The sequence below is a fragment of the Balaenoptera physalus genome (genome assembly GCF_965194825.1).
Source record: "Balaenoptera physalus genome assembly, chromosome: 3".
Lineage (NCBI taxonomy): Eukaryota > Metazoa > Chordata > Mammalia > Artiodactyla > Balaenopteridae > Balaenoptera > Balaenoptera physalus.
In genome coordinates, this window is record NC_138890.1 from 26,030,657 (window position 1) to 26,056,561 (window position 25,905).

At 49.7% G+C, this 25,905-nt stretch overlaps 1 protein-coding gene, 1 long non-coding RNA gene and 1 pseudogene across 3 annotated transcripts in view; 1 reads left to right on the forward strand and 2 right to left on the reverse strand.

Annotated features, from left to right (window-relative positions):
• ERGIC1 (endoplasmic reticulum-golgi intermediate compartment 1) overlaps positions 1-25,001 on the reverse strand; it is a 105,466-nt gene extending 80,465 nt beyond the window's left edge. Inside the window, exon 1 of the mRNA XM_082456642.1 lies at positions 24,842-25,001. Within this exon, the coding sequence (XP_082312768.1) occupies positions 24,842-24,861 (20 nt within the window). The 5' untranslated portion in view covers positions 24,862-25,001. The remainder of the gene's footprint in view (positions 1-24,841) is intronic.
• On the forward strand, positions 8,119-20,270 carry LOC309658423 (serine-threonine kinase receptor-associated protein pseudogene; annotated as a pseudogene). Its single transcript has one exon. The product of its transcript is annotated as a serine-threonine kinase receptor-associated protein pseudogene (transcript).
• LOC309658249 lies at positions 22,243-24,424 on the reverse strand. Its single transcript, XR_014262138.1, has 2 exons — positions 24,266-24,424; positions 22,243-22,398 (listed from the first exon to the last, which is right to left on the reverse strand). It is a non-coding gene; the product is annotated as an uncharacterized lncRNA (long non-coding RNA).
• Positions 25,002-25,905: the final 904 nt, after the last annotated feature.

Sequence of the window (25,905 nt, forward strand, 5' to 3'; positions counted from 1 at the left end):
CCAAGCCACCAGTGGAGAAGTGAGGGGGAACAGAAGAGGCCGTGTTGCCTGGATCAAGCCCAGGTGTGGGAGGCAGGTGGGTGTGCTTCCTCTCTCACCCCCGCGGCCCTCCTGGAAAGCAGCGTGACCATCCCTACCCGGAGGTGTCTCCTGGTGTTCTGAGAAACGCCACGCGGGGGAGGTGGTGGTGGGGTGTGGTGACCTCTAACGCCCCACCCCACTGCTGCAGCCACCCCAGCCGAGGCAGCCACCTCCACACCCGCCCCGCCCCCGTGGGAGTTCCAAAGTCCAGCCTGCCCCCTCAGTCATTTCATCTGTAAAATGGGGGCAGAGCAACCCTGATCCCAGCATCCTAAGACTCCTACCTCAAAGGAGATGAGAAGACACTGCTGTAAATTACTCACAGGTATCTCTTTTGTTTCTTAAATTGCTTTTGTAACAAATCCCATGTGGAACAATAGCAACAAATCAATCCTCCCCAAATCCTAAGAATGTTACACTGACCAACCAACCACCGCCTATGGCATTTTCACAACCACCCTCTGAGGTGGGTACCACTTTCTCTCCCCATCTCACAGCTGAGGAAGGGAAGCCCGCAGAAGTAGATGATTTGGCTGACTGAGCAAACAGCAGGGCCAGAGCGCAAAACCGGAGTCCCTACTTGGGTTCCCTCCTCTCCTGATCATTACAACTCCCCAGAGAGGATGCTTAAAATACAGAGGCCGGGGTTTCCCTGGTGGCACAGTGGTTAAGAATCCGCCTGCCAATGCAGGGGACACGGGTTCAAGTCCTGGCCCGGGAAGATCCCACACGCCGTGGAGCAACTAAGCCCATGCACCACAACTACTGAAGAGCCCGCAAGCCGCAACTACTGAGCCCGCGAGCCACAACTACTGAGCCCGCATGCCACAACTACCAAAGCCTACGTGCCTAGAGCCCGTGCTCCGCAACAACAGAAGCCACGCAATGAGAAGCCCGCGCACCGCACCAAAGAGTAGCCCCCGCTCGCCGCAGCTAGAGAAAGCTGCGCACAGCAACAAAGAACCAAAGCAGCCAAAACTAAATAAATAAAATAAATAAATTTATTTTTTAAAAAAAATACAGAGGCCGCGGCCCTGATTCCCCATATCACGATCTCTCGGTGGGGCCGTGGGAATCATCTGAACAAGCAAATTGCCCCCAGCCAGCTGGGCAGACTGTGACTCCCTGGGCCTCAATTTTCCCATCTGTGAAAGGGGTAACTCCTCTCCCACAGAGCCGCTGTGGGTGATCAAGGGAGGGAAATGCTGGGTAAGTGTGCTAAAAACAGCCAAGAGGTATCAAGCAGAAGGTCCCACTGAGGAAGACGCTCTACTTTGGGTAGCCTGACCAGCCCTTCCACTTCTGGAGCCCTTGGGGCTAGAAAGGGGCTCTAAAGGCCAGCATGCACTGCCGTGGCGGCTGCAGCTGTGACTCTTCTAGCTGCTTCCACCTGGGGCAGTAGGAGACTCAGGAGTGGCTCACACGTCATGGAGCCTGCTGGGCCCAGGGCACATTCCTACCCATTGTGTCTTCCGTGCAGTATCTTTCAGGCGACAACAGCACATGGCCAACCAGTTCAGCCTGTGGGAGGGTGGACATCACGTCCGCATCCCACGTCTCTACACTAGGGAGTGACACCGGCTGACAAACAGGTGGTCCTCCTCAGCGGTCCTCACCCTTGGTCAAGTCCACGTGCCCCCTCTCCTCCGGGCTGTTACCACCAGCATGCTCAAGCAGTTGTAACACCACCAACCCGCAGGGTCAGAGAGGTCCAAGTGGTGGCCTGTACCAAGGTTCAAGCACAGAAATACCTGTGCCAACTAAGTAATCATCACGCCACACGTACTGTTCACTTACCATGGTGGGTGCCGTGCTGAGTAATTTAGCCGAGTTATCTCATTGAAGTTCTACTGTCCCCCAGGAGGAAGGTACCGTCACCATCCCCGCTGATGATGTGGGTAAAGTGCTAGCAAATCAACTCTGCAAGTAGCAGGGCTGCGGTTCAACTCCAGGGAGACTGCTCATTCACTGTTCAACACGTTTTTTCAGTGTGCCCGTCACTGCCCTAGGCCCCGGGGACCCAACCGTGACGAAGGCAGAGCAAGGCACTGATAGCCTGGTGGGAGACTCAAGAGATCAAGCTCTCAACCCTGGTCTCCATTGTCTCCCAAAGGCCACTGGCTCTTTCCAAAGGGAGACCTCCCTGACTGGCTCCCTGGTGTCCACTGTTGGCATGAGGCCTGTAGGAGGTGGTCTGGGTTAGATGACACTGGCCTGCAGGAAGCAGGTCCTGCCAGCTAACCCACCGACACGTGGCACCTGGGCAGACTGCGCCAGCGTTCTGAAAGATTAAAAGCCATTTCTGAGTCACTATTCCTTCCTTGTGGGGTGGCCGTAAGAGAATCTTTAATCATTGGGCTCAAAGTGGAGGCATGAGAAATACAATACTGCCCCCTCCCCTCAACGATAACAATACACCTGATTCTGATTCTCTGGCACTTTCCTTTTGGCCAGTGAAGCCTGGGAGCCCCATTCTTCTAGAGGCACTGGAAATCCAGATTTTTATGTGAAGTCTCCTAATTTGAAATGCTGGCATTTAACTTTAAATTTTTTTTTAAATGTGAGGAGCAAATAATCACATCTGTGATTGGACAGAATTTGACCCCCAATGCTGCCAGTTTATAATCTCTGTCTTAGATCAAGTCTGACAGGAAGTTTCATAAATGGGGGAAGGAAGTAGAGGCGTCATGACACTGAATTAGGACCTACGATGAGCCAGTAGCTGTGGGAGGTGCTCTCGACTCCCAGCAGTAATCCTGTGAGGTCAGGGTTCATGTCCCCAGAAGGCAGGCTCAGAGAGGTGAAGTGAGCTGTCCAAGGACACACAGTGAGGGGGGCAGAAGCACCAGGATTGGGACTCAGATGTGCCAGGCTTCAGAGCCCAGCTATCCCAGGTCTGCCTGAGACCTCGCAACAATGGCTCTAGAACAAGCTAAGTCCCGGGCAGCTGACTCTTCATGTTCCAGTGAGTGTGAGGCAGGCAGAGGTCCAAGTCAGGTGACACGTCTGTGTGGCCCCACTGTGAGGGGCCTGACCCAGGGAGGGACGGGTGGGGACGGGGCAGGGAGGAGGCGGGTGAGTGAACCCTCTCATTCCTCCTTTGACTCAGGGTTAACTCAGCTCTGACAAACCACCTGGCTTTGAGAGTGCCCCAGTTTCGAAGCTCGGCCAACCAAAGCCAAGTTGGGGAAAATCGGGCAGGGCAGGACGGAGAGTGGAACCAGCCCAGCCACCTGGCTCACAGGGTGAATCTGGGCGGGGCTCCCAGCTCCAAAAGGCAGGGGTTGGCTCCACCCATCTCCATGCCCTCCCAGCTCCCGTGTTTACAGAGTCTAATCAGCCCAGAACCTGAACTCATACCAGTCTTCTCATCTGTAAAATGGGGTAAGTAAAAGCCCTCACTTCCTGGGTTTGTTGTGATAACTGAATAAAATGATAGATTTACAGTGCGTAGCACTGTGCCTGATGCCCAGGAGATGCTCAGTAAGTGTTTACTTCTATCACCACCCTCTCCAACTGTCCAGCATCTGTGGCTTCTCACTTCCCTCCTTCCAGAAACATCTGACTGCAGAGGATGGGTCAGGGCTAGTTCTCTGCACCAAGAACAGAGGGCTCAAAACCCACAGCCACGTCATCAGGAACGATCTGAGGACCTAACACTCACCAGGATGCAAACACTTCTGCGGTAAACTAGAAAAAGTATGGGATCCAAGTGCAGAAAAGCTGCGCTCCTGTGGCCCCTCTGATCTTCAGTGTTCTCATCTGCAGAGAAAACGATCATCCCCAGGCCACACTCATCTTCCAAGAGCGTTCTAAACTCTTAAGCCCCATGTGACGCTTTCATGATAATCATTATTAAGTTAATTAAGATTTGTGGTACCCAATCCCAGAGTTACACTTAAGTCATAATGGGGAACCCCTCTTCAGGGTTTCCCAGCTTACCTGATCCTAAGAATCACTGGGGACACTTTGAAAGACGCAGATTCCCAGGCCCATCTGGACCGGACTTGAGGGTGGGGGGCAGGACAGGACCCAGGTGATTAGGGAAACCTGCCAGTTCTAGAGAGAACAGGATTACTCGACTGAAACTGAAAACTGGGCACCTTGAATCTCCACAGTCAGGTGATCTAACAGAAAGTATCATTTTCTGGGGGTTGGACAGTCTTGACTTTAGGGGCTGGCTGTTACTTTGATGGCTGTGTGACTCTGGGCCAAGCCCTCAACCTCTCTGAGCCTCTGTTTTCTCAAAATGGGAACAATTAGGCCTAGGCCCCTGGCTGGGGTGAGTGTGGAATATCAGATGTCTGCTCCCTCCCAGCTTCCCCACCTCAGATTCTGGGGGCTAAAGTGCCATTTCAAGCAAGCGGAGCTAGCAGGGGTGAGGGGAGCCTGGTAGCCTACCGTTAGGACAGGCAGCTGGCCACCCATTCCCACTTTGGGCAGGGCCTGAGTAATGTCAGATTTCCCAATTCCTCAGGACACATTCGGTAGGGAACATTTCCCATTCCCACTGTTAGAGAAATAAATCTTTTCTGATGCACTTATACTCTTAGAAGAAAACTAGAAACATTTTTCCAAACACAAAGAGATATGGCAACAAAGCATCCAATCCCAGCAGATCTGGACCACTCTGCCAGGTCTCCGGGGTCTCATCTTGTCTGAGATCTGAGCTGTGGGAGGCGTGAGGCTGGTGGAGCATGGGCCCCACATTCCACAGATTTAGATCTGATTTAGATCTGATTCTCTCCTTCCTTCATTTAATAAGTATTTTCTGAGCACCCGCTGTGTACAGACCCTGGGCTCAGTACCAGGATCCAGTGATGAGCAGAGATTTGGTCCCCGCTCTCAAGAGCTTAGACTCCAGCGAGACAGACAGATGTCAGGTGACAAATGGCACACACAGATCACTGCAATTGTGCTAAGTGATCTGAAGGACATGTCCAGGTGCGATAAAAAGATACACACAGGGAAGGAATGGGGGGGGTGACCCAAATTAGATAAAGTACGCTGTCTGGGAAGATCTTTTTGGAGGGAGGGCACTAGTTGGCCAAGCTAATCCAGCGAGCTACCCTCCGCAAACTCGTTATCACCTGTCTCCTTTTCCTTCCTCCTCAGCACTCACCACTGTGGGCAATAACCATCTGTGCAATTATCTGTTCACTGTCATTCTGCCCACCTTCCCCACTACCCTGGAAATGCCACGACAGTAAAGACAATGTCAGTCTTGTTGTCCCTGGAAGCCTCCCCAATTAACCTCTGAGTGAGTGCATGAATGGATGAATGAATGAACCCTGCTTCCCTGGGCCTTGATCTCTTCATCCCCACAAATGGGAGTAACAATACCTTTGGCCATGTTGCTGGGAGATCCGGGGCACACTGCCTGTATTCAATGAGTGGGGCTTGGCGCTGGCATAACTTGGAATGAGTGGGACATTGTGGGAAGGGATTTAGGAGCAGGAGAGGAAGCCGGACTCCTCTACCCTGTGAGCAAACCACTCGTGGAGTCCACCCGAGTCAGGACTGCAAAACAACTTCAGAAAGATGGGCCAGGACATAGGGGGAGCCCTCCCCTTAATAGCAGGCAGGTAAGTAGTTCCCCAGGGAGAGCATCCACTGATGCAGTCCCCACACAAATCTTGTGTCACCCACTGGGCCAGTGAGTGGGTGACAAGTACCCAAGCGTGCCCAGGGTCATCTTCTGATTTCCTGGCTCCTTGAAGCAGGCCTGGGAGACAGGCATTCCTGTGCCAGCACAGTCACGTGTACCAGGCAGGTGATGGGTGAGAAGGGCAGAGAGATGAGAGAGCAGCATGAATACACATGACCCCTGCCCACGTGGTCGCACCTACGGCGGTAAGCCGTCCCCGACCAAAGATGGCAGCCTGGGACAGTGGAAAGGCCATGAGTCCTGCGGGGGAGCCGGGGGTCATGCCCTGCTATGGGCCTCAGGTTCCCATTGGTTAAATGACACCATTAGTTCCCCTCATAGATCAAGGTGGAAACTGTAAAGTCATGAGTGCTACGAGGTGACAGGTGATTTCATCTACCTCTCTCTACAACAAGTTTTGGATTTGCCTGTGCACAAATTGTGTGCTGACTGTCCCCTAAGCCACCATTTCCCAAAGTGTGGCACCTATGCCACCGGTGTGACCTGTGTGATTTCAGGCCATGCGGGGACCTGGTGGTTAAATGGCATCAGACTTCACAGTGAGAAGGCCATTCCCTCTTCAGCTCTCATTTGAGTGTTCCAGAACATCAAAGAGAACGTCTCGAGGCAGTGCTATCCGGCTGTCATCCTCTCGTTTCTCTAGCACTTGCTAACATCCCTTTTTTAACAGACCCAGCTACTGTAGCACGCACCAGCTAGCTAGAACGGAAGAGGCTTGCAATTATTTGTATCTATTTGTGGCAGGTGATACTGCTTTTCCATTTTCAAAGATGTTATGAAGTTACCTTTTATAAATAAACATGTTAAATTCAAAAACTGAGTCGTTTCCATAAAAGTTATTGAGTAAATAACACATGTTGTTTAAGAACACACCCCCAAATTAGGGAGATGGTACCAGAATGGTGGGAGATTGAAAATACTGACTGCAGTTACCACCTCTGCCAGTGACACATGTATCAAGGCCCGTCCTTTTTTCTTCCTCCTGGGTCCACGGCCCAATCAGATCTCCTGACCCCCCCTGGAGTTGGGTGAGGCCAGGTCCCCGGGGCAAGGCAGAAGTGACAGCACCACATCCAGACCCTCCACGGCCTCCCTTTCTCTCCCCGCACTGCCAGGCCTCAGAAAGAATCCAACATCCTCTTGAGGAAGAACCACCAGACGGAGGGCAGGGTACCTGCGAGGGGCATAGCATCCCCACCACCTTGGGAATGAATTTCTGTTGTGTTAAATCACTGAGATTTTCAGGTTGTTTATAGGAATTAGCTGACTTAGGCTAATACAAAGGGGCCATCTCTAGTCCAGTTTCTATACAGCAGCCTGACACCCTGGTGCTTTTCTCTGTAAAGAATAATAACTGAGCACCTAACAGATGCCAGGCATAGTCTGAAGGGCTTTACAGAGATGAGCTCAATTAGTCCTCATGACAGCGCTGGGAACCAGGCACTATTGAGTAGTGGGCTTATTATCTTTCAGCGAGGCCACTGAGACCCAGAGGGCATCTTGCCCAAAGTCACACATTTGGGAAGTGGTGAAGCCGAGACCTGAACCCAGGACTGTTGGAGATGCACAAAGCCGTTACTTTGCCACAGTGCGACGCAGCCTCTGCTGAGCACATCACCCAGGAACTGCTGTGCCCTGACTCTGTGCCAGTCCCTGGGCTGGGTCCTGCAGGAGACGGCACAAGTGACACTGCCATGGCCTGGAGCCCGGCAAGCCAGGCGGGAAGGGAGCAAGGGAGGCGCATGGCACAGAGCCGGATGGAGACAGGAGAGTGCAGTCAGGGAGGCCTTCTGGAAATCTCGACGCATCACCACTCCCCAAGAACAGGGAGGGCGGAGGAGGTGGATAAGGCTTAAGGCTGGCCCAGGAGGGTGGGTGCGATCTCAGCCTGCAGAGACAAGTGGAGAGATGCGTCTCATCGGAGCCAACAGCCACCTCCTGAACCCACAGGAATTAGCCGGGGCCAGGCCTACCACCCTGTCTACGTAAGGAGACTAAAAGACCGTGGGATGAGTCTTTAACACGCTTCCTTGGATGGTGCGGGTCACGGCCGCCGGTTCTCCGGTTCTCCCCCTCCCCTACTCTCCTCCCTCCCTCCCTTGACAGCAGTGGATCGGTTGTCTGTCGCAGACTCCCTGACCCATCCCTAACCCCTTTCTGACCTCGGGGCCACAGGACTGGCCTTTTCGTGTTTCCGGCCCAACCCCAGAGTCAGGGCAGGGGTGGGGGTGGGGGGGGTGGGGGGGTGCAGGGGAAGCGGAGGGGCCTCGAGGAGTCGGTGCCAAGAGGAGCGAAAAGACCAGACCACCCTCGGCTCCCCCTCCCCTCACCCCGCCGGATCGCAAGGCTCGCAGCTGCTGTGGCAATGAGACTGCTCACCTGCACGGGCCACACGTCACACGCAGCCTGTGGTGGATTTGGCCTTCAGTGGCATCACGCCTTACGGCTATTGCCTAATCAGTGCTTGCAAAGATGGTAAACCTATGCTATGCCAGGGAGATACAGGAGACTGGACTGGAACATTTTGGGGTCATAAGGGTGCTGTTTGGGATACAACAGTAAATAAGGACGCCACCAAAGCAGGTACAGCAGCTGCAGATTTCACAGCCAAAGTGTGGGATGCTGTCTCAGGAGATGAATTGATGACCCTGGCTCATAAATACATTGCCAAGACTGGATTTTACACAGGATAGTAATTACTTGTTAACCGGGGGACAGGATAAACTGTTACGCATATATGACTTGCACAAACCTGAGGCAGAACCTAAGGAAATCAGTGGTCATACCTCTGGTATTATAAAGGCTCTATGGTGCAGCGAGGATAAACAGATCCTTTCAGTTGATGATAAAACTGTTCGCCTTTGGGATCATGCTACTATGACAGAAGTGAAATCTCTAAATTTTAATATGTCTGTTAGCAGTATGGAATATATTCCTGAGGGAGAGATCTTGGTAATAACTTACGGATGATCTATTACTTTTCACAGTGCAGTAAGTTTGCACCCAATTAAATCTTTTGAAGCTCCTGCAACCATCAATTCTGCATCTCTTCATCTTGAGAAAGAATTTCTTGTTGCAGGGGGTGAAGATTTTAAACTTTATAAGTATGATTATAATAGTGGAGAAGAATTAGAATCCTACGAAGGACACTTTGGTCCCATTCACTGTATGAGGTTTAGTCCTGATGGAGAACTCTACGCTAGTGGTTCTGAAGATGGAACATTGAGACTATGGCAGACTGTGGTAGGAAAAACATACAGCCTTTGGAAATGTGTGCTTCCTGAAGAAGATAGTGGTGAGCTGGCAAAGCCGAAGATCAGTTTTCCAGAGACAGTGGAAGAGGAGCTAGAAGAAACTGCTTTAGGGAATTCTGATTCCATCTATAGTTCAACTCCTGAAGTTAAGGCCTGAGCATCAGGCAGATGTACACAACTTATGGACTAACACAGAGAAAAGCATCAGCCTCCAGAGTTACTCTCTGCTTAAGGTAAACACAAGCAGTAAACAATGAGGAATATGAATTGGCTCCAGTGCTGGAACTAACCAACTTGGTGATACCTGTAACTGAAAACACAAGAGTATCAGCTTAAGGCAGATGGAGTTACACTCTTGTAGTACGATGGTCTGTTGTCTTTTTAATGAGTATGTGCAAACCAACCCCCAATTTCTCTTATTACAGTTAGATTTCTTGTAGCTGTTTATGTTATTATGAGAGGGAAAATATATTGACCTATTTTTCTGACTTGTCCCTTAAAGCAGAAAGCCATTTTTTTTTTTTTTGCTTTAGTTATAAAGAAGAGGGGGAATACATGATAAAGTAACTGGTTTGATTTCTCTTTCATTGTACACTGCTTCTGAACATCTAATTGTTTTTAGTTGTCTAAATAAAATGCCTAAAAATAAAAGCTTCCCTGGGCTGGATGAAGTACTCCCAGTTCTTTCAAGGCTATTCTTATGGCTCCTACAGCCCTCTTCTTTCAGAGGGCATGGGGCGTAATGGAAAGACTGCGGCGTGGGGGGCCAGACCATTCCACACCCCGATACCTCCTACCCCCTCAGAAGCGATACGGGTGCCCAGTGCGGTGCGGCCTGCACCAGCGGAGCAGAAAGAGTCACTGCTAACGGTGAACACGTGAAACTGCACAAGGGATTCTAGACACTGGTGGTCCGCTTCCCTACAGGAGGGTCAGCTGACAGTGAAGATGGTCAGGAGAAGGACCGCTGATCAATAAGGAGTGACACGGCGGGGGCAGCCCGGCCAATGCTGCCTGATCCAGCTGAAGGGCAGTGCCACCAGTGACGTCATGTGGATGCCAGGTACCCCTGACAGGATGTGCTGAGAAGGGCACTCCACCCACGACCCAGTCTAATCGCGAGAAAACGTGAGACGAACCCAGAGTGCGGGACGTTCTACAGGACATCTGGACAGTGTTCTTCAAGACTGCCGAGGTCATGAAGAACAAGAAAGACTGAGGGTGGGAGGAATTGGGAGATGGGGATTGACACATATCCACTATTGATACTATGTATAAAATAGACAACCAATGGGAACATACTGTATAGCACAGGGAACTCTACTTAACGGACTGTGGTGACCTAAATGGGAAGGAAATCCAAAAGGGAGGGGATATCTGTATACGTATGGCTGATTCATTTTGCTATACAGTAGGAGCTAATACAACATTGTAAAGCAACTATACTCCAATAAAAATTAACTTAGAAAATAAAATAAATAAAATTTTAAAAAGAAAAAAAAAAAAGACTGGGGACTTCCCTGGTGGCGCAGTGGTTAAGAATCCGCCTGCCAATGTAGGGGACACAGGTTCGATCGCTGGTCCGGGAAGATCCCACATGCCGCGGAGCAACTAAGCCCGCGCGCCACAACTACTGAGCCTGCGCTCTAGAGCCCGCGAGCCACAACTACTGAAGCCCGCGCTCCACAACAAGAGAAGCCACTGCAATGAGAAGCCTGTACACCACAACGAAGAGTAGCCCCCGCTCGCCGCAACTAGAGAAAGTCCGCACGCAGCAGCGAAGACCCAACGCAGCCAAAAATTAAAAAATTAAAAAAAAAAAGACCGAGGAACTGTCCCCAACCAGAGCCTGGGGAGACGTGACCACTGAATGCAATGTTGGATCTTGGATTGGATCCTGGAGCAATAAAAGGACATCAGTGGAAAAAAACTGTTTTTAAATTTTATATTATTTTGAGACTTTGCTTCTTTGGGGCACACTGGTCACCCCATCTGGCTGTGAGAGCTCTCTACAGTCTGTGGGCTGGCAGTGTGCTGATCTTTTAAAGTTTCTTTCCCTACCCAACCCCCCCCTTTTTGGTGAGGTTTCAGTGAGGTCTGTTAGGTGTGCATCCTGCAGCTTAATTGGCTTAAAATGTACTCTCCTTTGGTGTGATCTCTTTGGGGGCCAATTGGGAGAAAGAAAAACCAACAGTGTAACTGTTTTGATACTGGAAATTTGATGTGTCCTTTTGAAATAAAGAACCAGTCCCTCAAAAAAAAAAAAAAAAAAGGACATTAGTGGAAAACAGGTAAAATCCAAAATAAAATCTGGAGTTTAGTTAATAATAACACACCAAAGTCAGTTTCTTAGTTGTGACAAATGTGGTAATGTATGGTGTAAACCATGGGGAACACTGGATTGGAGGTATCTGTACCATCTTTACAGCTTTTCTGTAACTCTATTCCAAAATTAAAAAGTGTCTTTAATTTAAAAAAAAGAGAGACGCCAGATACCAGGACTAAAACATAAGTTCCGTGAGGTTGGGGTGGGGGGGCAGGAGCTGTCTGTCTGGCTCAGTGCTATATCCCCAGCTTCGAGAACAGTGCCTGGCACACAGTAGGCCTTCAAGAAATATGCTCAACGAACAAATGACTCCACCACCCCAGCCTGTTCCTGGCCTGTTGACTGGGGCTCCAGAGACCAGCCAGAGAAAGGGCAGGATGGCCAGCCCCACCTGCTCCCCACAGGAAGGGCTGCACCCCTCTCCCCACCTCCCCAGCAGGGGCTCAGCGGTAATCTCCTGTCCACAGATGTACAGTGCCACCTAGATACTGGAAATGGTCACCTAGGCCCAGCCCCCTTCTCAGGCAACCCAGAGCCCCTTTCCCCGCCAAGGTTTCCATGGCAATAAATTGTAAACACAACTAAGTAGACAGCAGCTGACATCGGGGGTTTCCATGGAGAGACCCCCAAAACCGAGGCGATTATGCTCCCCTCTGGGACACACAAGTGTGGTTAAGAAAACCAGCTCTGGTATCACAGAGTGTTCCACTTGCCTGTGGTTTGTGTGACCTTGGCCAAGTCCTGTCCCCTCTGTGTCCAGCATCCTCATCAGGCAAATGGGAATGACACCTGGTTCCTACGTGATGTGAGGATGAACTGAACGCAGGAAAGGCCTTCAGCCTGGCACTTGATAAATGGGCACTGTTGGGGGCACTGTGGTCACAGCACAGCCCTGGGAGGTCACCTGAGACTCCCTGAGGGCTGAAGGTTTTAAGGGATCTGGAGAAGGGAGCGTCACTCAAACTGAGCTTTGGCCAGCCCCGGGACTGCTGAGGAGGAAAGACAGGTCCAGCAGCAGAGCTGGCAGTGCCACCCTAGCACCGTCCAGAGAAGGGAAGCCCTGGCTGCCAGGCCTGGAAGAATCGTGCCCCGAGGATGCCTCTGCCCAAACCCGGGGGTCCCTCGACTCCTCTGCCTCCGGCTCCGAGCCCAGACCCACCAGGCCACCTCCCGAGAGTCCAGGGGCACCGCCCCAAGTCCTGTCCACCCGGCGAGTGTGTGCTGGTTCACTGGTACGTGAGACACACAGGCTGCATGCCGCCAGCCACAGGCCATCATCCGCCCTCAGAAGGCTTTGGTTTGGCCCAGCATAATGTTCAACAGCAATAAAACTGGAAGCAGTTACTAATCATTTTCACACAATTTATCAGACTTTCATCATTTCTTTAAAAATTGGGTAATCTGTACAGCAACAAGCCACAGAGAGCTGCCCCTTCCCAATGGAGCGTCACTCTCTGATGGGCCCCAGCCGGCACCCAACTGCCCCCCGCCCCGTGATACCTGCCCAGGGCCTGGGGACATCTGGGTGTGTGACCATTTGACCGTTTTCTCTCCCACCAGAGATTAATGCCTTGGGGTCTGGGGTCACCGTGTGGGTGCCACTTAGAGAGGGGAGCCCAGCTCTGGGTTGAATCGCCCCAGGTGTTCTCACGGGAGCGCATCACTGGTCCTGCAAACCCAAGGGGCCCCGGCTTTACCATGTCCACCCCCCAGATGCCCCTCTGCTCAGGTCTACCAGAGCTCGGCGAGGAGCCCGGGGACAATGCTACCAAGGAAGGCCACGACAAGGGAAACGGTCCCACATTCCACACGAGCTCATCTCATCCTCAAAAAAATCCTGCAAGGAGAGTGTCAGCACCCCACTTTGCAGATGAGGAAAATGGAAGCTTACAGGTCCAGGCAGCCCTCGGAGGAATCTGCAGTGTAGGACATTCTGAAAGGGTGGCCCACGACCTAGCACTTTCCCGTGAAGATTTGGAGACACTTGCTCCACACCATGAAGGTACCCTTGGACCCAGCAAAACATCAAAACAAGTCAAATATCACCAGATTTCTTCCAAAGTAGTCAAGGGACATTTTAGTTAAATTCTACATGTCAGTGGCTCCTGATGTGAAAGCGAGAGAGAAAACGATAGTGGAGACCTGGTGGAGAGTCATAAAAATCGACAATGTCAAGGTACCAGCGAGGCAGAAGAGCACCATGGTGAAGTACCCTGGCTCTTGAATCACAGACCCAAGTTCAAGTCCCAGTCCCGTACTTCCTCAGCTGTGTACCCTGGGCCAGTTCACTTCCCAGCTCTGAACCTTGGCTTCCTGTTTTAAAACTGAATTAATAAAGGAAACAATCAGCAGAGTGAAAAGGCAACCTTTTCACTGGGAGAAAATATTTGCGAACCATGTACCTGAAAAGTAGTTAATATCCAAAATACATAAGAAACTCAACTTCACAGCAAAACACACACACACACACAAAACACACAACAACAACAACAACCCCACAACCAAATAACCTGATTAAAACTGGGCAGAGAACTTGAATAGACAGTTCCCCAAATAAGACAATCGAATGGCCAACAGGTATATGGAAAGATGCTCAACATCACTAATCATCAGAGAAACGCATATCAAAACCACAATGAGATATCACCTCACACCTGTCAGGATGGCCGTCACCAAAATAAACAAAAGAGAAGTGTGGAGGATGCGGAGACACTGGAACACTGTTCGTGGGAATGTCAATCAGTGCAGCCACTATGGAGAACACTATGGAGGATACTCAAAAAATTAAAAATAGAAATACCATATGATCCAGTAATCCCAGGACTGGGTATTTATCCAAAATAACTGAAGTCAGGATCTTGAAGAGATAGATGCAGCATTATTCACAATAGCCAAGATGTGGAAACAATCCAAGTGTCCACGGATGGATGAATGGATAAGGAAAATGTGGTGTATACAAACAATGGAATATTATTTGGCCTTTAAAAAGGAAATCCTGGGACTTCCCTGGTGGCGCAGTGGTTAAGACTCTGCGCTCCCAATACAGGGGACCCGGATTCGATCCCTGATCTGGGAACTAGATCCCGCATGCATGCTGCAACTAAGGAGCTGGCAAGCCACAACTAAGGAGCCTGTGGGCTGCAACTAAGACCCAATGCAACCAAATAAATAAATTAATTAATTTAAAAAAAAAAGGAAATCCTGCCGTATGTGACAACACGGATGAACCTGGAGGACATCGTGTTAAGTGAAACAAGCCAGTCACAGAAGGCCAAATGTTGCCTCCACTTACATGAGGTATCTAAAATAGTTAAACCTACAGAGGCAGAGAGTAGAACAGTGGTTGCCAGGGGCTGGCAGGAGGAGGAAATGGGGAGTTGCTATTCAATGGATATAAAGTTTCAGTTATACACATAAGTTCTAAAGACCTGCTGTACAACACTGTGCCTGTCATTAACAATCCTGTAGTGTGAACTTAAAAATCTGTCAAGAGGGTAGATCTCACCTTAAGTGTTCTTAGCACAATTTTAAAACGTTGAATTAATAGTATGACTATAAAGTGATAGCATTACAGTTTCTTGGAGGGATGAAACTTCTGTATCCAGACTGCGGGGGTGGTTACACGATGTAAAGTCTTGACTTCCACAGGAAGAATACACCAAAAAAGGCCACTTTTACTGTATGTTAATTAAAAAGATAAAATAAATAAATAGTCATCTAAAAAAAAAAAGATAAAATATAGAAAAATAAATGACTAATAATCGTATCTATCTCGTGGAGCCAGTGTGACTTTCAAGTCCAATGACATGCCCAGCACAGAGTGCAACATATCACCAGCTGAGGAACCGCGTCAGGCACTACTAGTAAGATTCGCCTTGCCTCCTTTCCTCCTCCAGAGCAATTCGAGCCCCAGATGGCAACTCAAGAGAGAAAAGCACCACCAGCACCCAATGTTCAGGGACCTGTGACTGAAGTTTGGTAACAGCCAGGCCTCTCATCTCAAATAGGGTTTCCACCTTTTGGATAAACAGAACATTCAGTCCCTTTCAAACAGATCTCGCTTCCTGTCCAGCTGTGCTGCCCAGCAGATTCCAGAAGGAAGCATTCAAGGGAAGGATTTTACTGTCAGTCCCCCAGGGACCCCTAGATGCACCAGCTATGTGACCCAGCATCTCTGCGGGTCAATTTCCCTGGATGTAAAATAGGAATAATGCCCACTCAGAGGATGAGGAGATTTGTAAAGCGCCTTACGTATCCCCGAGCTCTTGGTAGTACGGGGATCCCTGAGTTCCTCCTGCCTCTCCCAAGGGTCAAGACTTTTAAAAACCAATACATGCTAGTGTTGGCAGGTTTTTTTCCCATCCGGTACTTTTCCTGCATAGACACAAATGTAATTAAGTTAAGAGACCTAAATGTTAAAGTTGACAACAGACAATTAGGCTAATTACCACTTCCTTAAAGAACAATTACAGCTGTGTTTCCCAAACAATATTCTGAGAAATGGTACTGGCCGGCCTATGGAGAACAACGGTGGCTTAGACAGTAAATTTGGCAAAAGCTGGGCTAAGTGACTCTGGTTCCTTTTGTGCAGGACTTCTCAGAGCCTTCAGTAAGTTATGCACGTGCTGTGGATCTCCAAATGGGGGACCCATTACGGAGCGGCACAGTCTGGGAGATGCTGAGTTAGTCAATCTTACTGTACACCCAAATCACCTGGGGATCTTGCATTTCCAACAAGCTCCCAGGTGGTGCTGAAGCTGCTGGTGTGGGGACCACACTTTGCAAAGCAAGGATATCCATGGAAAGGTAACCCCACCGCCACTGCCCTGCCTTAGTGACAGCTTTACTAGTGAAGAACAGTCCCAGAGGAGGGAATGTGCTTGCAGGGGGGACAGATGGGACCAGACTCTACTCCCCAACCTCCCCTCCAAAGACCCACTCTGGCATCTGGCTGCCCCTGTGCTCTCGGCCTGCTAAATATGGGTTCTCTGGATCTAGAGCAACCTTCTCAATCTTAGCTGTGCACCTGGAATCACGTGAGGACCTTTATAAAATACTGATGCCTGAGTCCCCCACCCTCAGATCCTGATTACTGGGTCTGGAGCACCACCTGAGTTTGGGGATTTTTAAAACTCCTCCAGTGATTCTAACATACAGCAGAGCTGATGTTCACTGATACAGAGGTGGTGGGTAAGCCTCACCCCAAATGCCCTCCTCACACCCTGCCTGCCTCTCCAGTGCCTGATGAAAACTGCCCAGGAGCAACTCCAAAATAAAAAATGAAAGGATTACCAGATGGGAAACAGAACTTAACGAGGCCACAGCTGGCTAAAGCCCAGTCTCAAGATACTATGGTATCAGGAATCCAAACCGCCTCAGGAGGAGAGATTTTTCCATCCCCTTCCACGTCCAGATGAGCAGGTAAACATATGCTCTACATTCTAAAGCCCCAGTGGCCGGAGTGGGAAAACCTGGACCCTCCAGAATGCGAGGCTGTAAATTGCTGTGAGACCATAGTGAGGGTTCTTTAAAGACAATTTCAGAATCAGGTGTCAGACCACATGAGTCTAGTTAAAAAAAAAATAAAGGCTGACGACTTTAAGCTTCTTAATGAACACTACTGGGAAAGGATTAGAGATGAGAAAGCCAAGGAATGCAATTAGAGGGGGTTTCAGTTCTCTCTGAACTCTGTGAATGGAAGGGCAAAGCTTTAGAGATGAGCCTATAGGATACAAGTGGGGCTCTGGAGCACAAGAACAGCATTCCAACCCCAGTGCCTTCTGCTGACCCATCACGTCCCTTAACTCTGCTGCACTTGCACTGGCTCATCTGTAAAGTGGGATAACAACAGTGTCTGCCTTGCAGGGTTGGTGGGCGATTGCATGAGCACAGGTAAGATCCTTACCACAGTGTCAAGCACTAGTAAGTGCTCAATAAATGTGAAATGCTGGCTTGATTTTCAAATAATTTTTCCTCCAGTCTGGTCTTTATTTCCCTTCGGCCCTGATTTTTAAGTCTATTTATATATTTTTTAAACTTGTTGTAAAGTACGTGTTTCCGTCAACAGCCCCAAGATCTTTCTGGAATGAGGTAAGGTAGAAATACAGGCATTCACATAAGCCACTGTACTATCTGCTGAGTGCTGATTATGTGCTCAGAGCCCGCAGTGATGGTCGGGGTTGACCCCAGCACAGGGAGTGAGGGGGGCTGCAGGGGCCCCCCCGGGCAAGGCCGCATGGGGAGCTAAGGAAATCGTACTTGATCAGAGCAATGGGCCCCACTTGACGGTTGAAACCAGAATGTGAAAAAAATCAGGTCAACTTTGGAAAGCTCCCCTGGGGTTCTAAGATCTGGGGTCTCTTGGAGATGAGAGACCACTTGGAAGGCCAGACTGAGAGGCTATGGAAGCCTCTTGGCCGAGCCAAGGCGCCACAGCAGGGCCGGCATCACAGGAGTGTGAACCGTGCAGTCACACAGGGTCCTGTGCTCAGGGGGCCGCGTCTAGGCTTAGTCTAATGCTCTGCTGTCACCGTCCTGACATTCATAATACTTTTCTAACAAGGGGTTCTGCATTTTCAGTTTGCACTGGGCCCCACAAATTATGCAGCCGGCTGTACCCTGCAGGGACACCTCGCTTGCCCCTACATCTACCCTACAAGGTGAGGCAACGAAGATTGCCATCTTCTCCTTAAAATGAAGAAACTGAGGCTCGGAGAAGGTAAGTCAACTGTCCCAGGTCCCAGATGGTCAGTGACGGGCCAGCAGCACACCCCCCGTCTTGGGGTTTCAACTCAGAGGCTGCCGTCGGCGGGAACCGGCCACCTCTGCATGCCTGAAAGCCGTACTCAGGCTCTCCTGGGCCTGGGCTGCAGGAAATGCCCCACCCTCCCCAGAAGCCCGAGCCAGAGACAGCAGGTGTTCTGGCCCCGGCCAGCCGGAACTGGGTCCGGGCAGGGCCAACGCCCACGGAACTGGGTCACAAGGCCAGTTCCACCACCGCAAGGTCCAGCGATTAATGAAACAATGCACCAGGAGCAAAACAAACACAAGTCATCTTTGAAGGCCTCGGGTCCCTCCTCGGTACTCTGCCTATTCCCCACCCCTAACTACAACTTAGAGAAGACCACGTTCAAGGAAGGAAGGGGGAAAATTAACCACCCATAGCTGAAAAGTTTCCCAGTAAAGGAAGAACAGGCACATCAAATCACACCATGCCTTTGGCTTCCTTGACAGACTCTGAGAGACATATCCTGGGGGTGAGTGTGGCCCTGGCACTATTCTAGGCACTGGAGTTACAACAGTGAATGAAACAGATAAAGATCTTTGCCCAATAAACCATTAGCCAGACTCATCAAGAGAAAAAGGGAGAAGACTCAAATCAATAGAATTAGAAATGAAAAAGGTGAAGTAACCACTGACACTGCAGAAATACAAACGATCATGAGAGATTACTACAAGCAACTCTATGCCAATAAACTGGACAACCTGGAAGAAATGGACAAATTCTTAGAAATGCACAACCTGCCGAGACTGAACCAGGAAGAAATAGAAAATATGAACAGACCAATCACAAGCACTGAAATTGAAACTGTGATTAAAAATCTTCCAACAAACAAAAGCCCAGGACCAGAGGGCTTCACAGGCAAATTCTATCAAACATTTAGAGAAGAGCTAACACCTATCCTTCTCAAACTCTTCCAAAATATTGCAGAGGGAGGAACACTCCCCAACTCATTCTACGAGGCCACCATCACCCTGATACCAAAACCAGACAAAGATGTCACAAAGAAAGAAAACTACAGGCCAATATCACTGATGAACATAGATGCAAAAATCCTCAACAAAATACTAGCAAACAGAATCCAACAGCACATTAAAAGGATCATACACCATGATCAAGTGGAGTTTATTCCAGGAATGCAAGGATTCTTCAATATACGCAAATCAATCAACGTGATACATCATATTAACAAATTGAAGGAGAAAAACCATATGATCATCTCAATAGATGCAGAGAAAGCTTTCGATAAAATTCAACACCCATTTATGATAAAAGCCCTGCAGAAAGTAGGCATAGAGGGAACTTTCCTCAACATAATAAAGGCCATATATGACAAACCCACAGCCAACATTGTCCTCAATGGTGAAAAACTGAAACCATTTCCACTAAGATCAGGAACAAGACAAGGTTGCCCACTCTCACCACTATTATTCAACATAGTTTTGGAAGTGTTAGCCACAGCAATCAGAGAAGAAAAAGAAATAAAAGGAATCCAAATCGGAGAAGAAGTAAAGCTGTCACTGTTTACAGATGACATGATACTATACATAGAGAATCCTAAAGATGCTACCAGAAAACTACTAGAGCTAATCAATGACTTTGGTAAAGTAGCAGGATACAAAATGAATGCACAGAAGTCGCTTGCATTTCTATACACTAATGATGAAAAATCTGAAAGTGAAATTAAGAAAACACTCCTGTTTACCACTGCAACAAAAAGAATAAAATATCTAGGAATAAACCTACCTAAGGAGACAAAAGACCTGTATGCAGAAAATTATAAGACACTGATGAAAGAAATTAAAGATGATACAAATAGATGGAGAGATATACCATGTTCTTGGATTGGAAGAGTCAACATTGTGAAAATGACTATACTACCCAAAGCAATCTACAGATTCAATGCAATCCCTATCAAACTACCACTGGCATTTTTCACAGAACTAGAACAAAAAATTTCACAATTTGTATGGAAACACAAAAGACCCCGAATAGCCAAAGCAATCCTGAGAACGAAAAATGGAGCTGGAGGAATCAGGCTCCCTGACTTCAGACTATATTACAAAGCTACAGGAATCAAGACAGTTTGGTACTGGCACAAAAACAGAAACATAGACCAATGGAACAGGATAGAAAGCCCAGAGATAAACCCATGCGCATATGGTCACCTTATCTTTGATAAAGGAGGCAAGCATATACAGTGGAGAAAAGACAGCTTCTTCAATAAATGGTGCTGGGAAAACTGGACAGGTACATGTAGAAGTATGAAATTAGAACACACCCTAACACCATACACAAAAATAAACTCAAAATGGATTAAAGACCTAAATGTAAGGCCAGACACTATCAAACTCTTAGAGGAAAACATAGGCAGAACACTCTATGACATAAATCACAGCAAGATCCTTTTTGACCCAACTCCTAGAGAAATGGAAATAAAAACACAAATAAACAAATGGGACCTAATGAAACTTAAAAGCTTTTGCACAGCAAAGGAAACCATAAACAAGACCAAAAGACAACCCTCAGAATGGGAGAAAATATTTGCAAATGAAGCAACTGACAAAGGATTAATCTCCAAGATTTACAAGCAGCTCATGCAGCTCAATAACAAAAAAACAAACAGCCCAATCCAAAAATGGGCAGAAGACCTAAATAGACATTTCTCCAAAGAAGATATACAGATTGCCAACAGACACATGAAAGAATGCTCAACATCATTAATATTAGAAAAATGCAAATCAAAACTACAATGAGATATCATCTCACACCAGTCAGAATGGCCATCATCAAAAAATCTAGAAACAATAAATGCTGGAGAGGATGTGGAGAAAAGGGAACACTCTTGCACTGTTGGTGGGAATGTAAATTGATACAGCCACTATGGAGAACAGTATGGAAGTTCCTTAAAAAACTAAAAATAGAACTATCATACGACCCAGCAATCCCACTACTGGGCATATACCCTGAGAAAACCATAATTCAAAAAGAGTCATGTTGGGGCTTCCCTGGTGGCGCAGTGGTTAAGAATCCGCCTGCCAATGCAGGGGACATGGGTTCGAGCCCTGGTCCAGGAAGATCCCACATGCCGCAGAGCAACTTAAGCCTGTGCGCCACAACTAATGAGCCTGCGCTCTAGAGCCCGTGAGCCACAACTACTGAAGCCTGCGTGCCACAACTACTGAAGCCTGCGCGCCTAGAGCCCTTGCTCTGCAACAAGAGAAGCCACCGCAATGAGAAGCCTGCGCACCGCAACGAAGAGTAGCCCCTACTCGCTGCAACTAGAGAAAGCCAGCGCACAGCAATGAAGACCCAACGCAGCCAAAAATAAATAAAATAAAATAAATTATTTAAAAAAAAAAAAGAGTCATATACCAAAATGTTCATTGCAGCTCTATTTACAATAGCGAGGACATGGAAGCAACCTAAGTGTCCATCATCGGATGAATGAATAAAGAAGATGTGGCACATATATACAATGGAATATTACTCAGCCATAAAAAGAAACGAAATGGAGGTATTTGTAGTGAGGTGGATGGAGTTAGAGTCTGTCATACAGAGTGAAGTAAGTCAGAGAGAGAAAAGCAAATACAGTATGCTAACACATATATATGGAATCTAAGGGAAAAAAAAAAAAAGGTCATGAAGAACCTAGTGGCAAGATGGAAATAAAGACACAGACCTACTGGAGAACAGACTTGGGGATATGGGGAGGGGGAAGGGTAAGATGTGACAGGGTGAGAGAGTGGCATGGACATATATACACTACTAAATGTAAAATGGATAGCTAGTGGGAAGCAGTCACATAGCACAGGGAGATCAGCTCGGTGCTTTGTGACCACCTAGAGGGGTGGGATAGGGAGGGTGGGAGGGAGGGAGATGCAAGAGGGAGGAGATATGGGAACATGTGTATATGTATGACTGATTCACTTTGTTATAGAGCAGAAACTAACACACCATTGTGAAGCAATTGTACTCCAATAAAGATGTTAAAAAAAAAAAAAAAAAAAGATCTTTGCCCTAGGGAGCTCATGTTTTCATGGGAGGAAAAAGCAGAATAAGCATAAAATAATTAAGTGAATTATACAGTGTTAGGAAATACAGGTGTTTCGATGAAATAACACAAATAATGAAAAGAGTGGCCAATATTTATTGGGTGCATACTCTGTATCTATATGCTTTACACACACTGGCTCAGTTAATCTTCTCAACAACAGGTACTGTTCTCATCCCCATTTCACAGACAGGAAAGCACACAGGAGGTAAGGTGCACGAGGTCCCACAGGCACTAGGAAAACAAGGAGTTCTGGTAAGAAAGAGCAAGAGGTTCCTTTTTCCCCCTTTCTGATTGTGTTCTGTATTAAGGAGAGCAAAATGATCAGGAAACCTGGTCTTCTCCCTGGCCTCGAACTGGGAGAGGGGGGGTTCAACCAGAGCATGCCCCTCTCCATTTCCCCATGGTTTTTAAGAGATCTGACAGGGCTGTGGGACCCTCCAAGACCTCCTTTTTCTCCCACAGCTAAGGCTCTGCAGCTAACAGTCCTCAGTTCGAATCCCAGCTCCACCAGCTCACCACTGCCTGGGCCTGGGCAAACGAGTCACATATCACCCAGCTCTGCAGTGGGGCACGTGGCGGAGGGCTGAGCACGGAGCAGACACTCAGTAAACGTTTGACCAATGAACACTGAAGTGCGCGTAAAGTGGACCCTTCCTTAGAACCTGAGACCTGGAACGAACACATCTTAAGAAGTGTAGGTTACTAGGCTTGTCCTCCAAGGTGTGAATGGGAAGTGTTGAATCCATTCTCACTGTTCTGTGGTGGCACAAGCCTTCAAGGAAATTGATTAAAACACCTCATTAAGCTGGGGCCCCCATGGTACCTGGACACTCCAAACCTCCAACTCAAGGGGCACCAGGTCAGGAGCTGTGCGTGACCTGGGACCCTGGCTCACCCTTCAATATAGGTTCCATGAGGTCCAGGGCAAGACCCTCAGCCCTCAACTTCCTCCTCCTAAAATGGGAGATTAGGTGCAGAGTGAATGAATTCTATGCCCGAAAGCAGTGACTTCCCCAATAAGGTCAAAATCACTGGAACCTACTGAATCACAAAGGGATGCGGGGCGAGGGCAGGAATTATCAACCTGGGTAAGGGGAGGCTTTATGGAACCAGGAATCAATGTGCCAGCTACAGCTCTCTCATGTCCTGAATGTTAACCGTCGGTATGAGGACTGCCCCTGAATTCCATCACAGGGGCTTTCCTTCTATGAAAATGCCCTGGGTCTGCAAGCATTTGTCTGAGACCCTGGTGCCAGCCCCAGGGCTGCATGGAAGGGGCAGGCTGTTTGTGAGATGGCAATGGTGCCCAGGGCAGGCTGAGTACCACGTCAGCCAGTGCAAGAGTTCCAAGGCTAATGTTCTCTCCATGCTTAAACTCCAACATGCCCACATGCCATGGGGGTCACTGCCAGGCTTTTCTTCCCAGGAACGCTGTCGTTTTACCCTGACTTCATTCACACCTGTAGGGAGGGAAGGAGCTGGCAGGGACCAGAATCCCTATTTTGTGTATGAGGAAGTGGCCTCATGGAGAGGCTGCTTCTCCACTAACCTCCCACTTCTGAGCTCTGCACCCCTCCAGGCTCTGAATTAAGCGCTTCTCATGCACTCAGCCCTCGCAGGTGGGACTTTATTTTTAGCCCCAATTTGCAAGTGGTGACACAGAGATACTGAGAGGGCTCAGACACTTGCCCAAGTCATCAAGCTGAGCAGCTAAGGGGAGGTCTGAACCCAGAGCCTTCGCCCCTAACTTCTAGAATATACCAAGCTGTTCAGTGGAGGGGGCAGAGCCAGGATTCTGATCCAGCTCCTCCCCACTAAAGCCCTGCTATTTTTCTGGCTATACACTACAGTATGGCTGCCTCAGGCCAGGGCATCCCCTGGGGCTCCATACCTCAAGGGAAAGTCTGGATGTAGATCCCCTGTTAGGCAGACTTCCAGAAGGCCTAGCCCAGCACAACGTGGACCATGAGGCGGCTGGACCCCACAAAGGGCCCATTGTGGTGACTGTAGAAAGCCAAGGTCAGATCAGGCTAGGCCCTCTGCAAAGCCCTGCCCACAGCTCCCTTACCTCCTCCCCTCCCCCATGGAGCCCCCATACCCAGAGCACAGGACCAGGACTGGCTGGGGTACAGGCCTCCGGTTCGGCCAGTCAGGGAGAGTCTGAGCCTATGGAAACCTGAAACCCTCCAGCAGCTGTCTGGCGGGATGGGTCTGCACACTCCTGCGGATCCCTGGGGGCTCATCCGAGGTGCCCTGGACGCACCTGTCAGCTGGGGTGGGGTTCACGAAAGGAGGCTCTGTAGAGGAGACTAAGGGGATGGCTTGTTTGCTCCTATCTAGGGGAGGGATGAAACCTGTTTCCCAGCATGGGGGGAAGGGGATGCGAGTTTGCGAGGTGTCGGGGCAGCCTGGGGAGGGGGCTCCGCGGAGGGAAGGGGCGGAGCGGCCCGAGAGGTGGGTGGCCTCGCTTCCCGCTGCACGAGGAGGCCCTCCGAGGCTCCAGCTGGCTTTGTGTGCGGCAGGGGGGCCCGCCCGGCGTCCCCGAGGGCTTGCCGAGGCGTGCACAGGGCGAAGGGCCGCTTTTGCGTTCCAGGCGGGAGGGGTCCGCGGCGTGCCCGAGCATCCCCCGCGCCTGCGGAGGGGGCTCCCCGGTGGCCGGGGTCGCCACACTCACCTCCTGAAGTCAAAGGGCATCGTGCCGCCGCCGCCGCTGCCGCCGGGGGTGGGAGCCCTGCAGGCCAGGTGGGCCGCGGCGCCGCGTGGGTCCCAGCCCGCTGCCAACGCCTCCGCCGGCCGCCCCGCCCCCGCCGGCCGCCCCCAGCCCTCGACACTCGCCGCTGCCTCCCGCCGCCGGGAAGTGACGCTCCGCGCAGCCCATTGGGCGCCGCCCCCGCCCCCGGCCGCCCCTTCCGCCGCCCTGTTAAAGGGGCCCGGGGGCCTGAGGGCTGGGGGCTGGGAGGGGGAGAGGCTGGCCATGGTGGGCGCGCTATGGGGGTCGAGGCTTGGAGAGGAAGGGAGCACCCAAAGACTCCCGCATTCCTTCCTTCCAAGCCCCCGCACTGTGTTTTCCATCACCTTCTCTCTGCGTGACCTTGAGCAAATCCCTCTGCCTCTCCGAGCCTCCTACGTTGTTTTGCGTTTGTAAAACAGTTTCCTTGGGTTGTGAAAATTTAATGGAATGGTCCAGATTTGGGCTACACACAGCGTCAAACTCTGAGTAAAGGGCCTGATACTGTGAAAGAAAGGAAGAAAGCAGGCAGGTCTAGATTTGTAAAGGGGACCCACCATGTCCCTGCTGTGCCTCTCTGGGGAAGATGCTTGGCTTCTCTGAGCCCACACCCCTTTCCACGGCTGCACAAAGAGGATGATGACACTTACTGGAGGAGCTTTTTCCTGGGGATCAAATGAGAAAGTTGGGAGACTGCTTAGTGTGATGCCTGGCACCTAGTAAGGGCTCGTCACCTGAAGCTATTGTGGTTGGCCTGGTAGCTCTACTTCTCTGCTTGCATCTTCCATTTGTGGTTCATTCCGATGGTATTCACCGGGCCGGCTCCGAGCCCGGTCTATTCAGGACAGCAGACTAAGACCTGCCTTGTGACTTGGCTCACCGGGGACCTCTCCGAGCCTTAGTTTCCTTCTGCGAAATTCACGGGTAATCAGCATCTCCTTCCGGGATTGCTGGGTTAGAGGAGTTGGTAGTTGTAACACAACACCCAGGTGGAGGACACTCATTCTGAA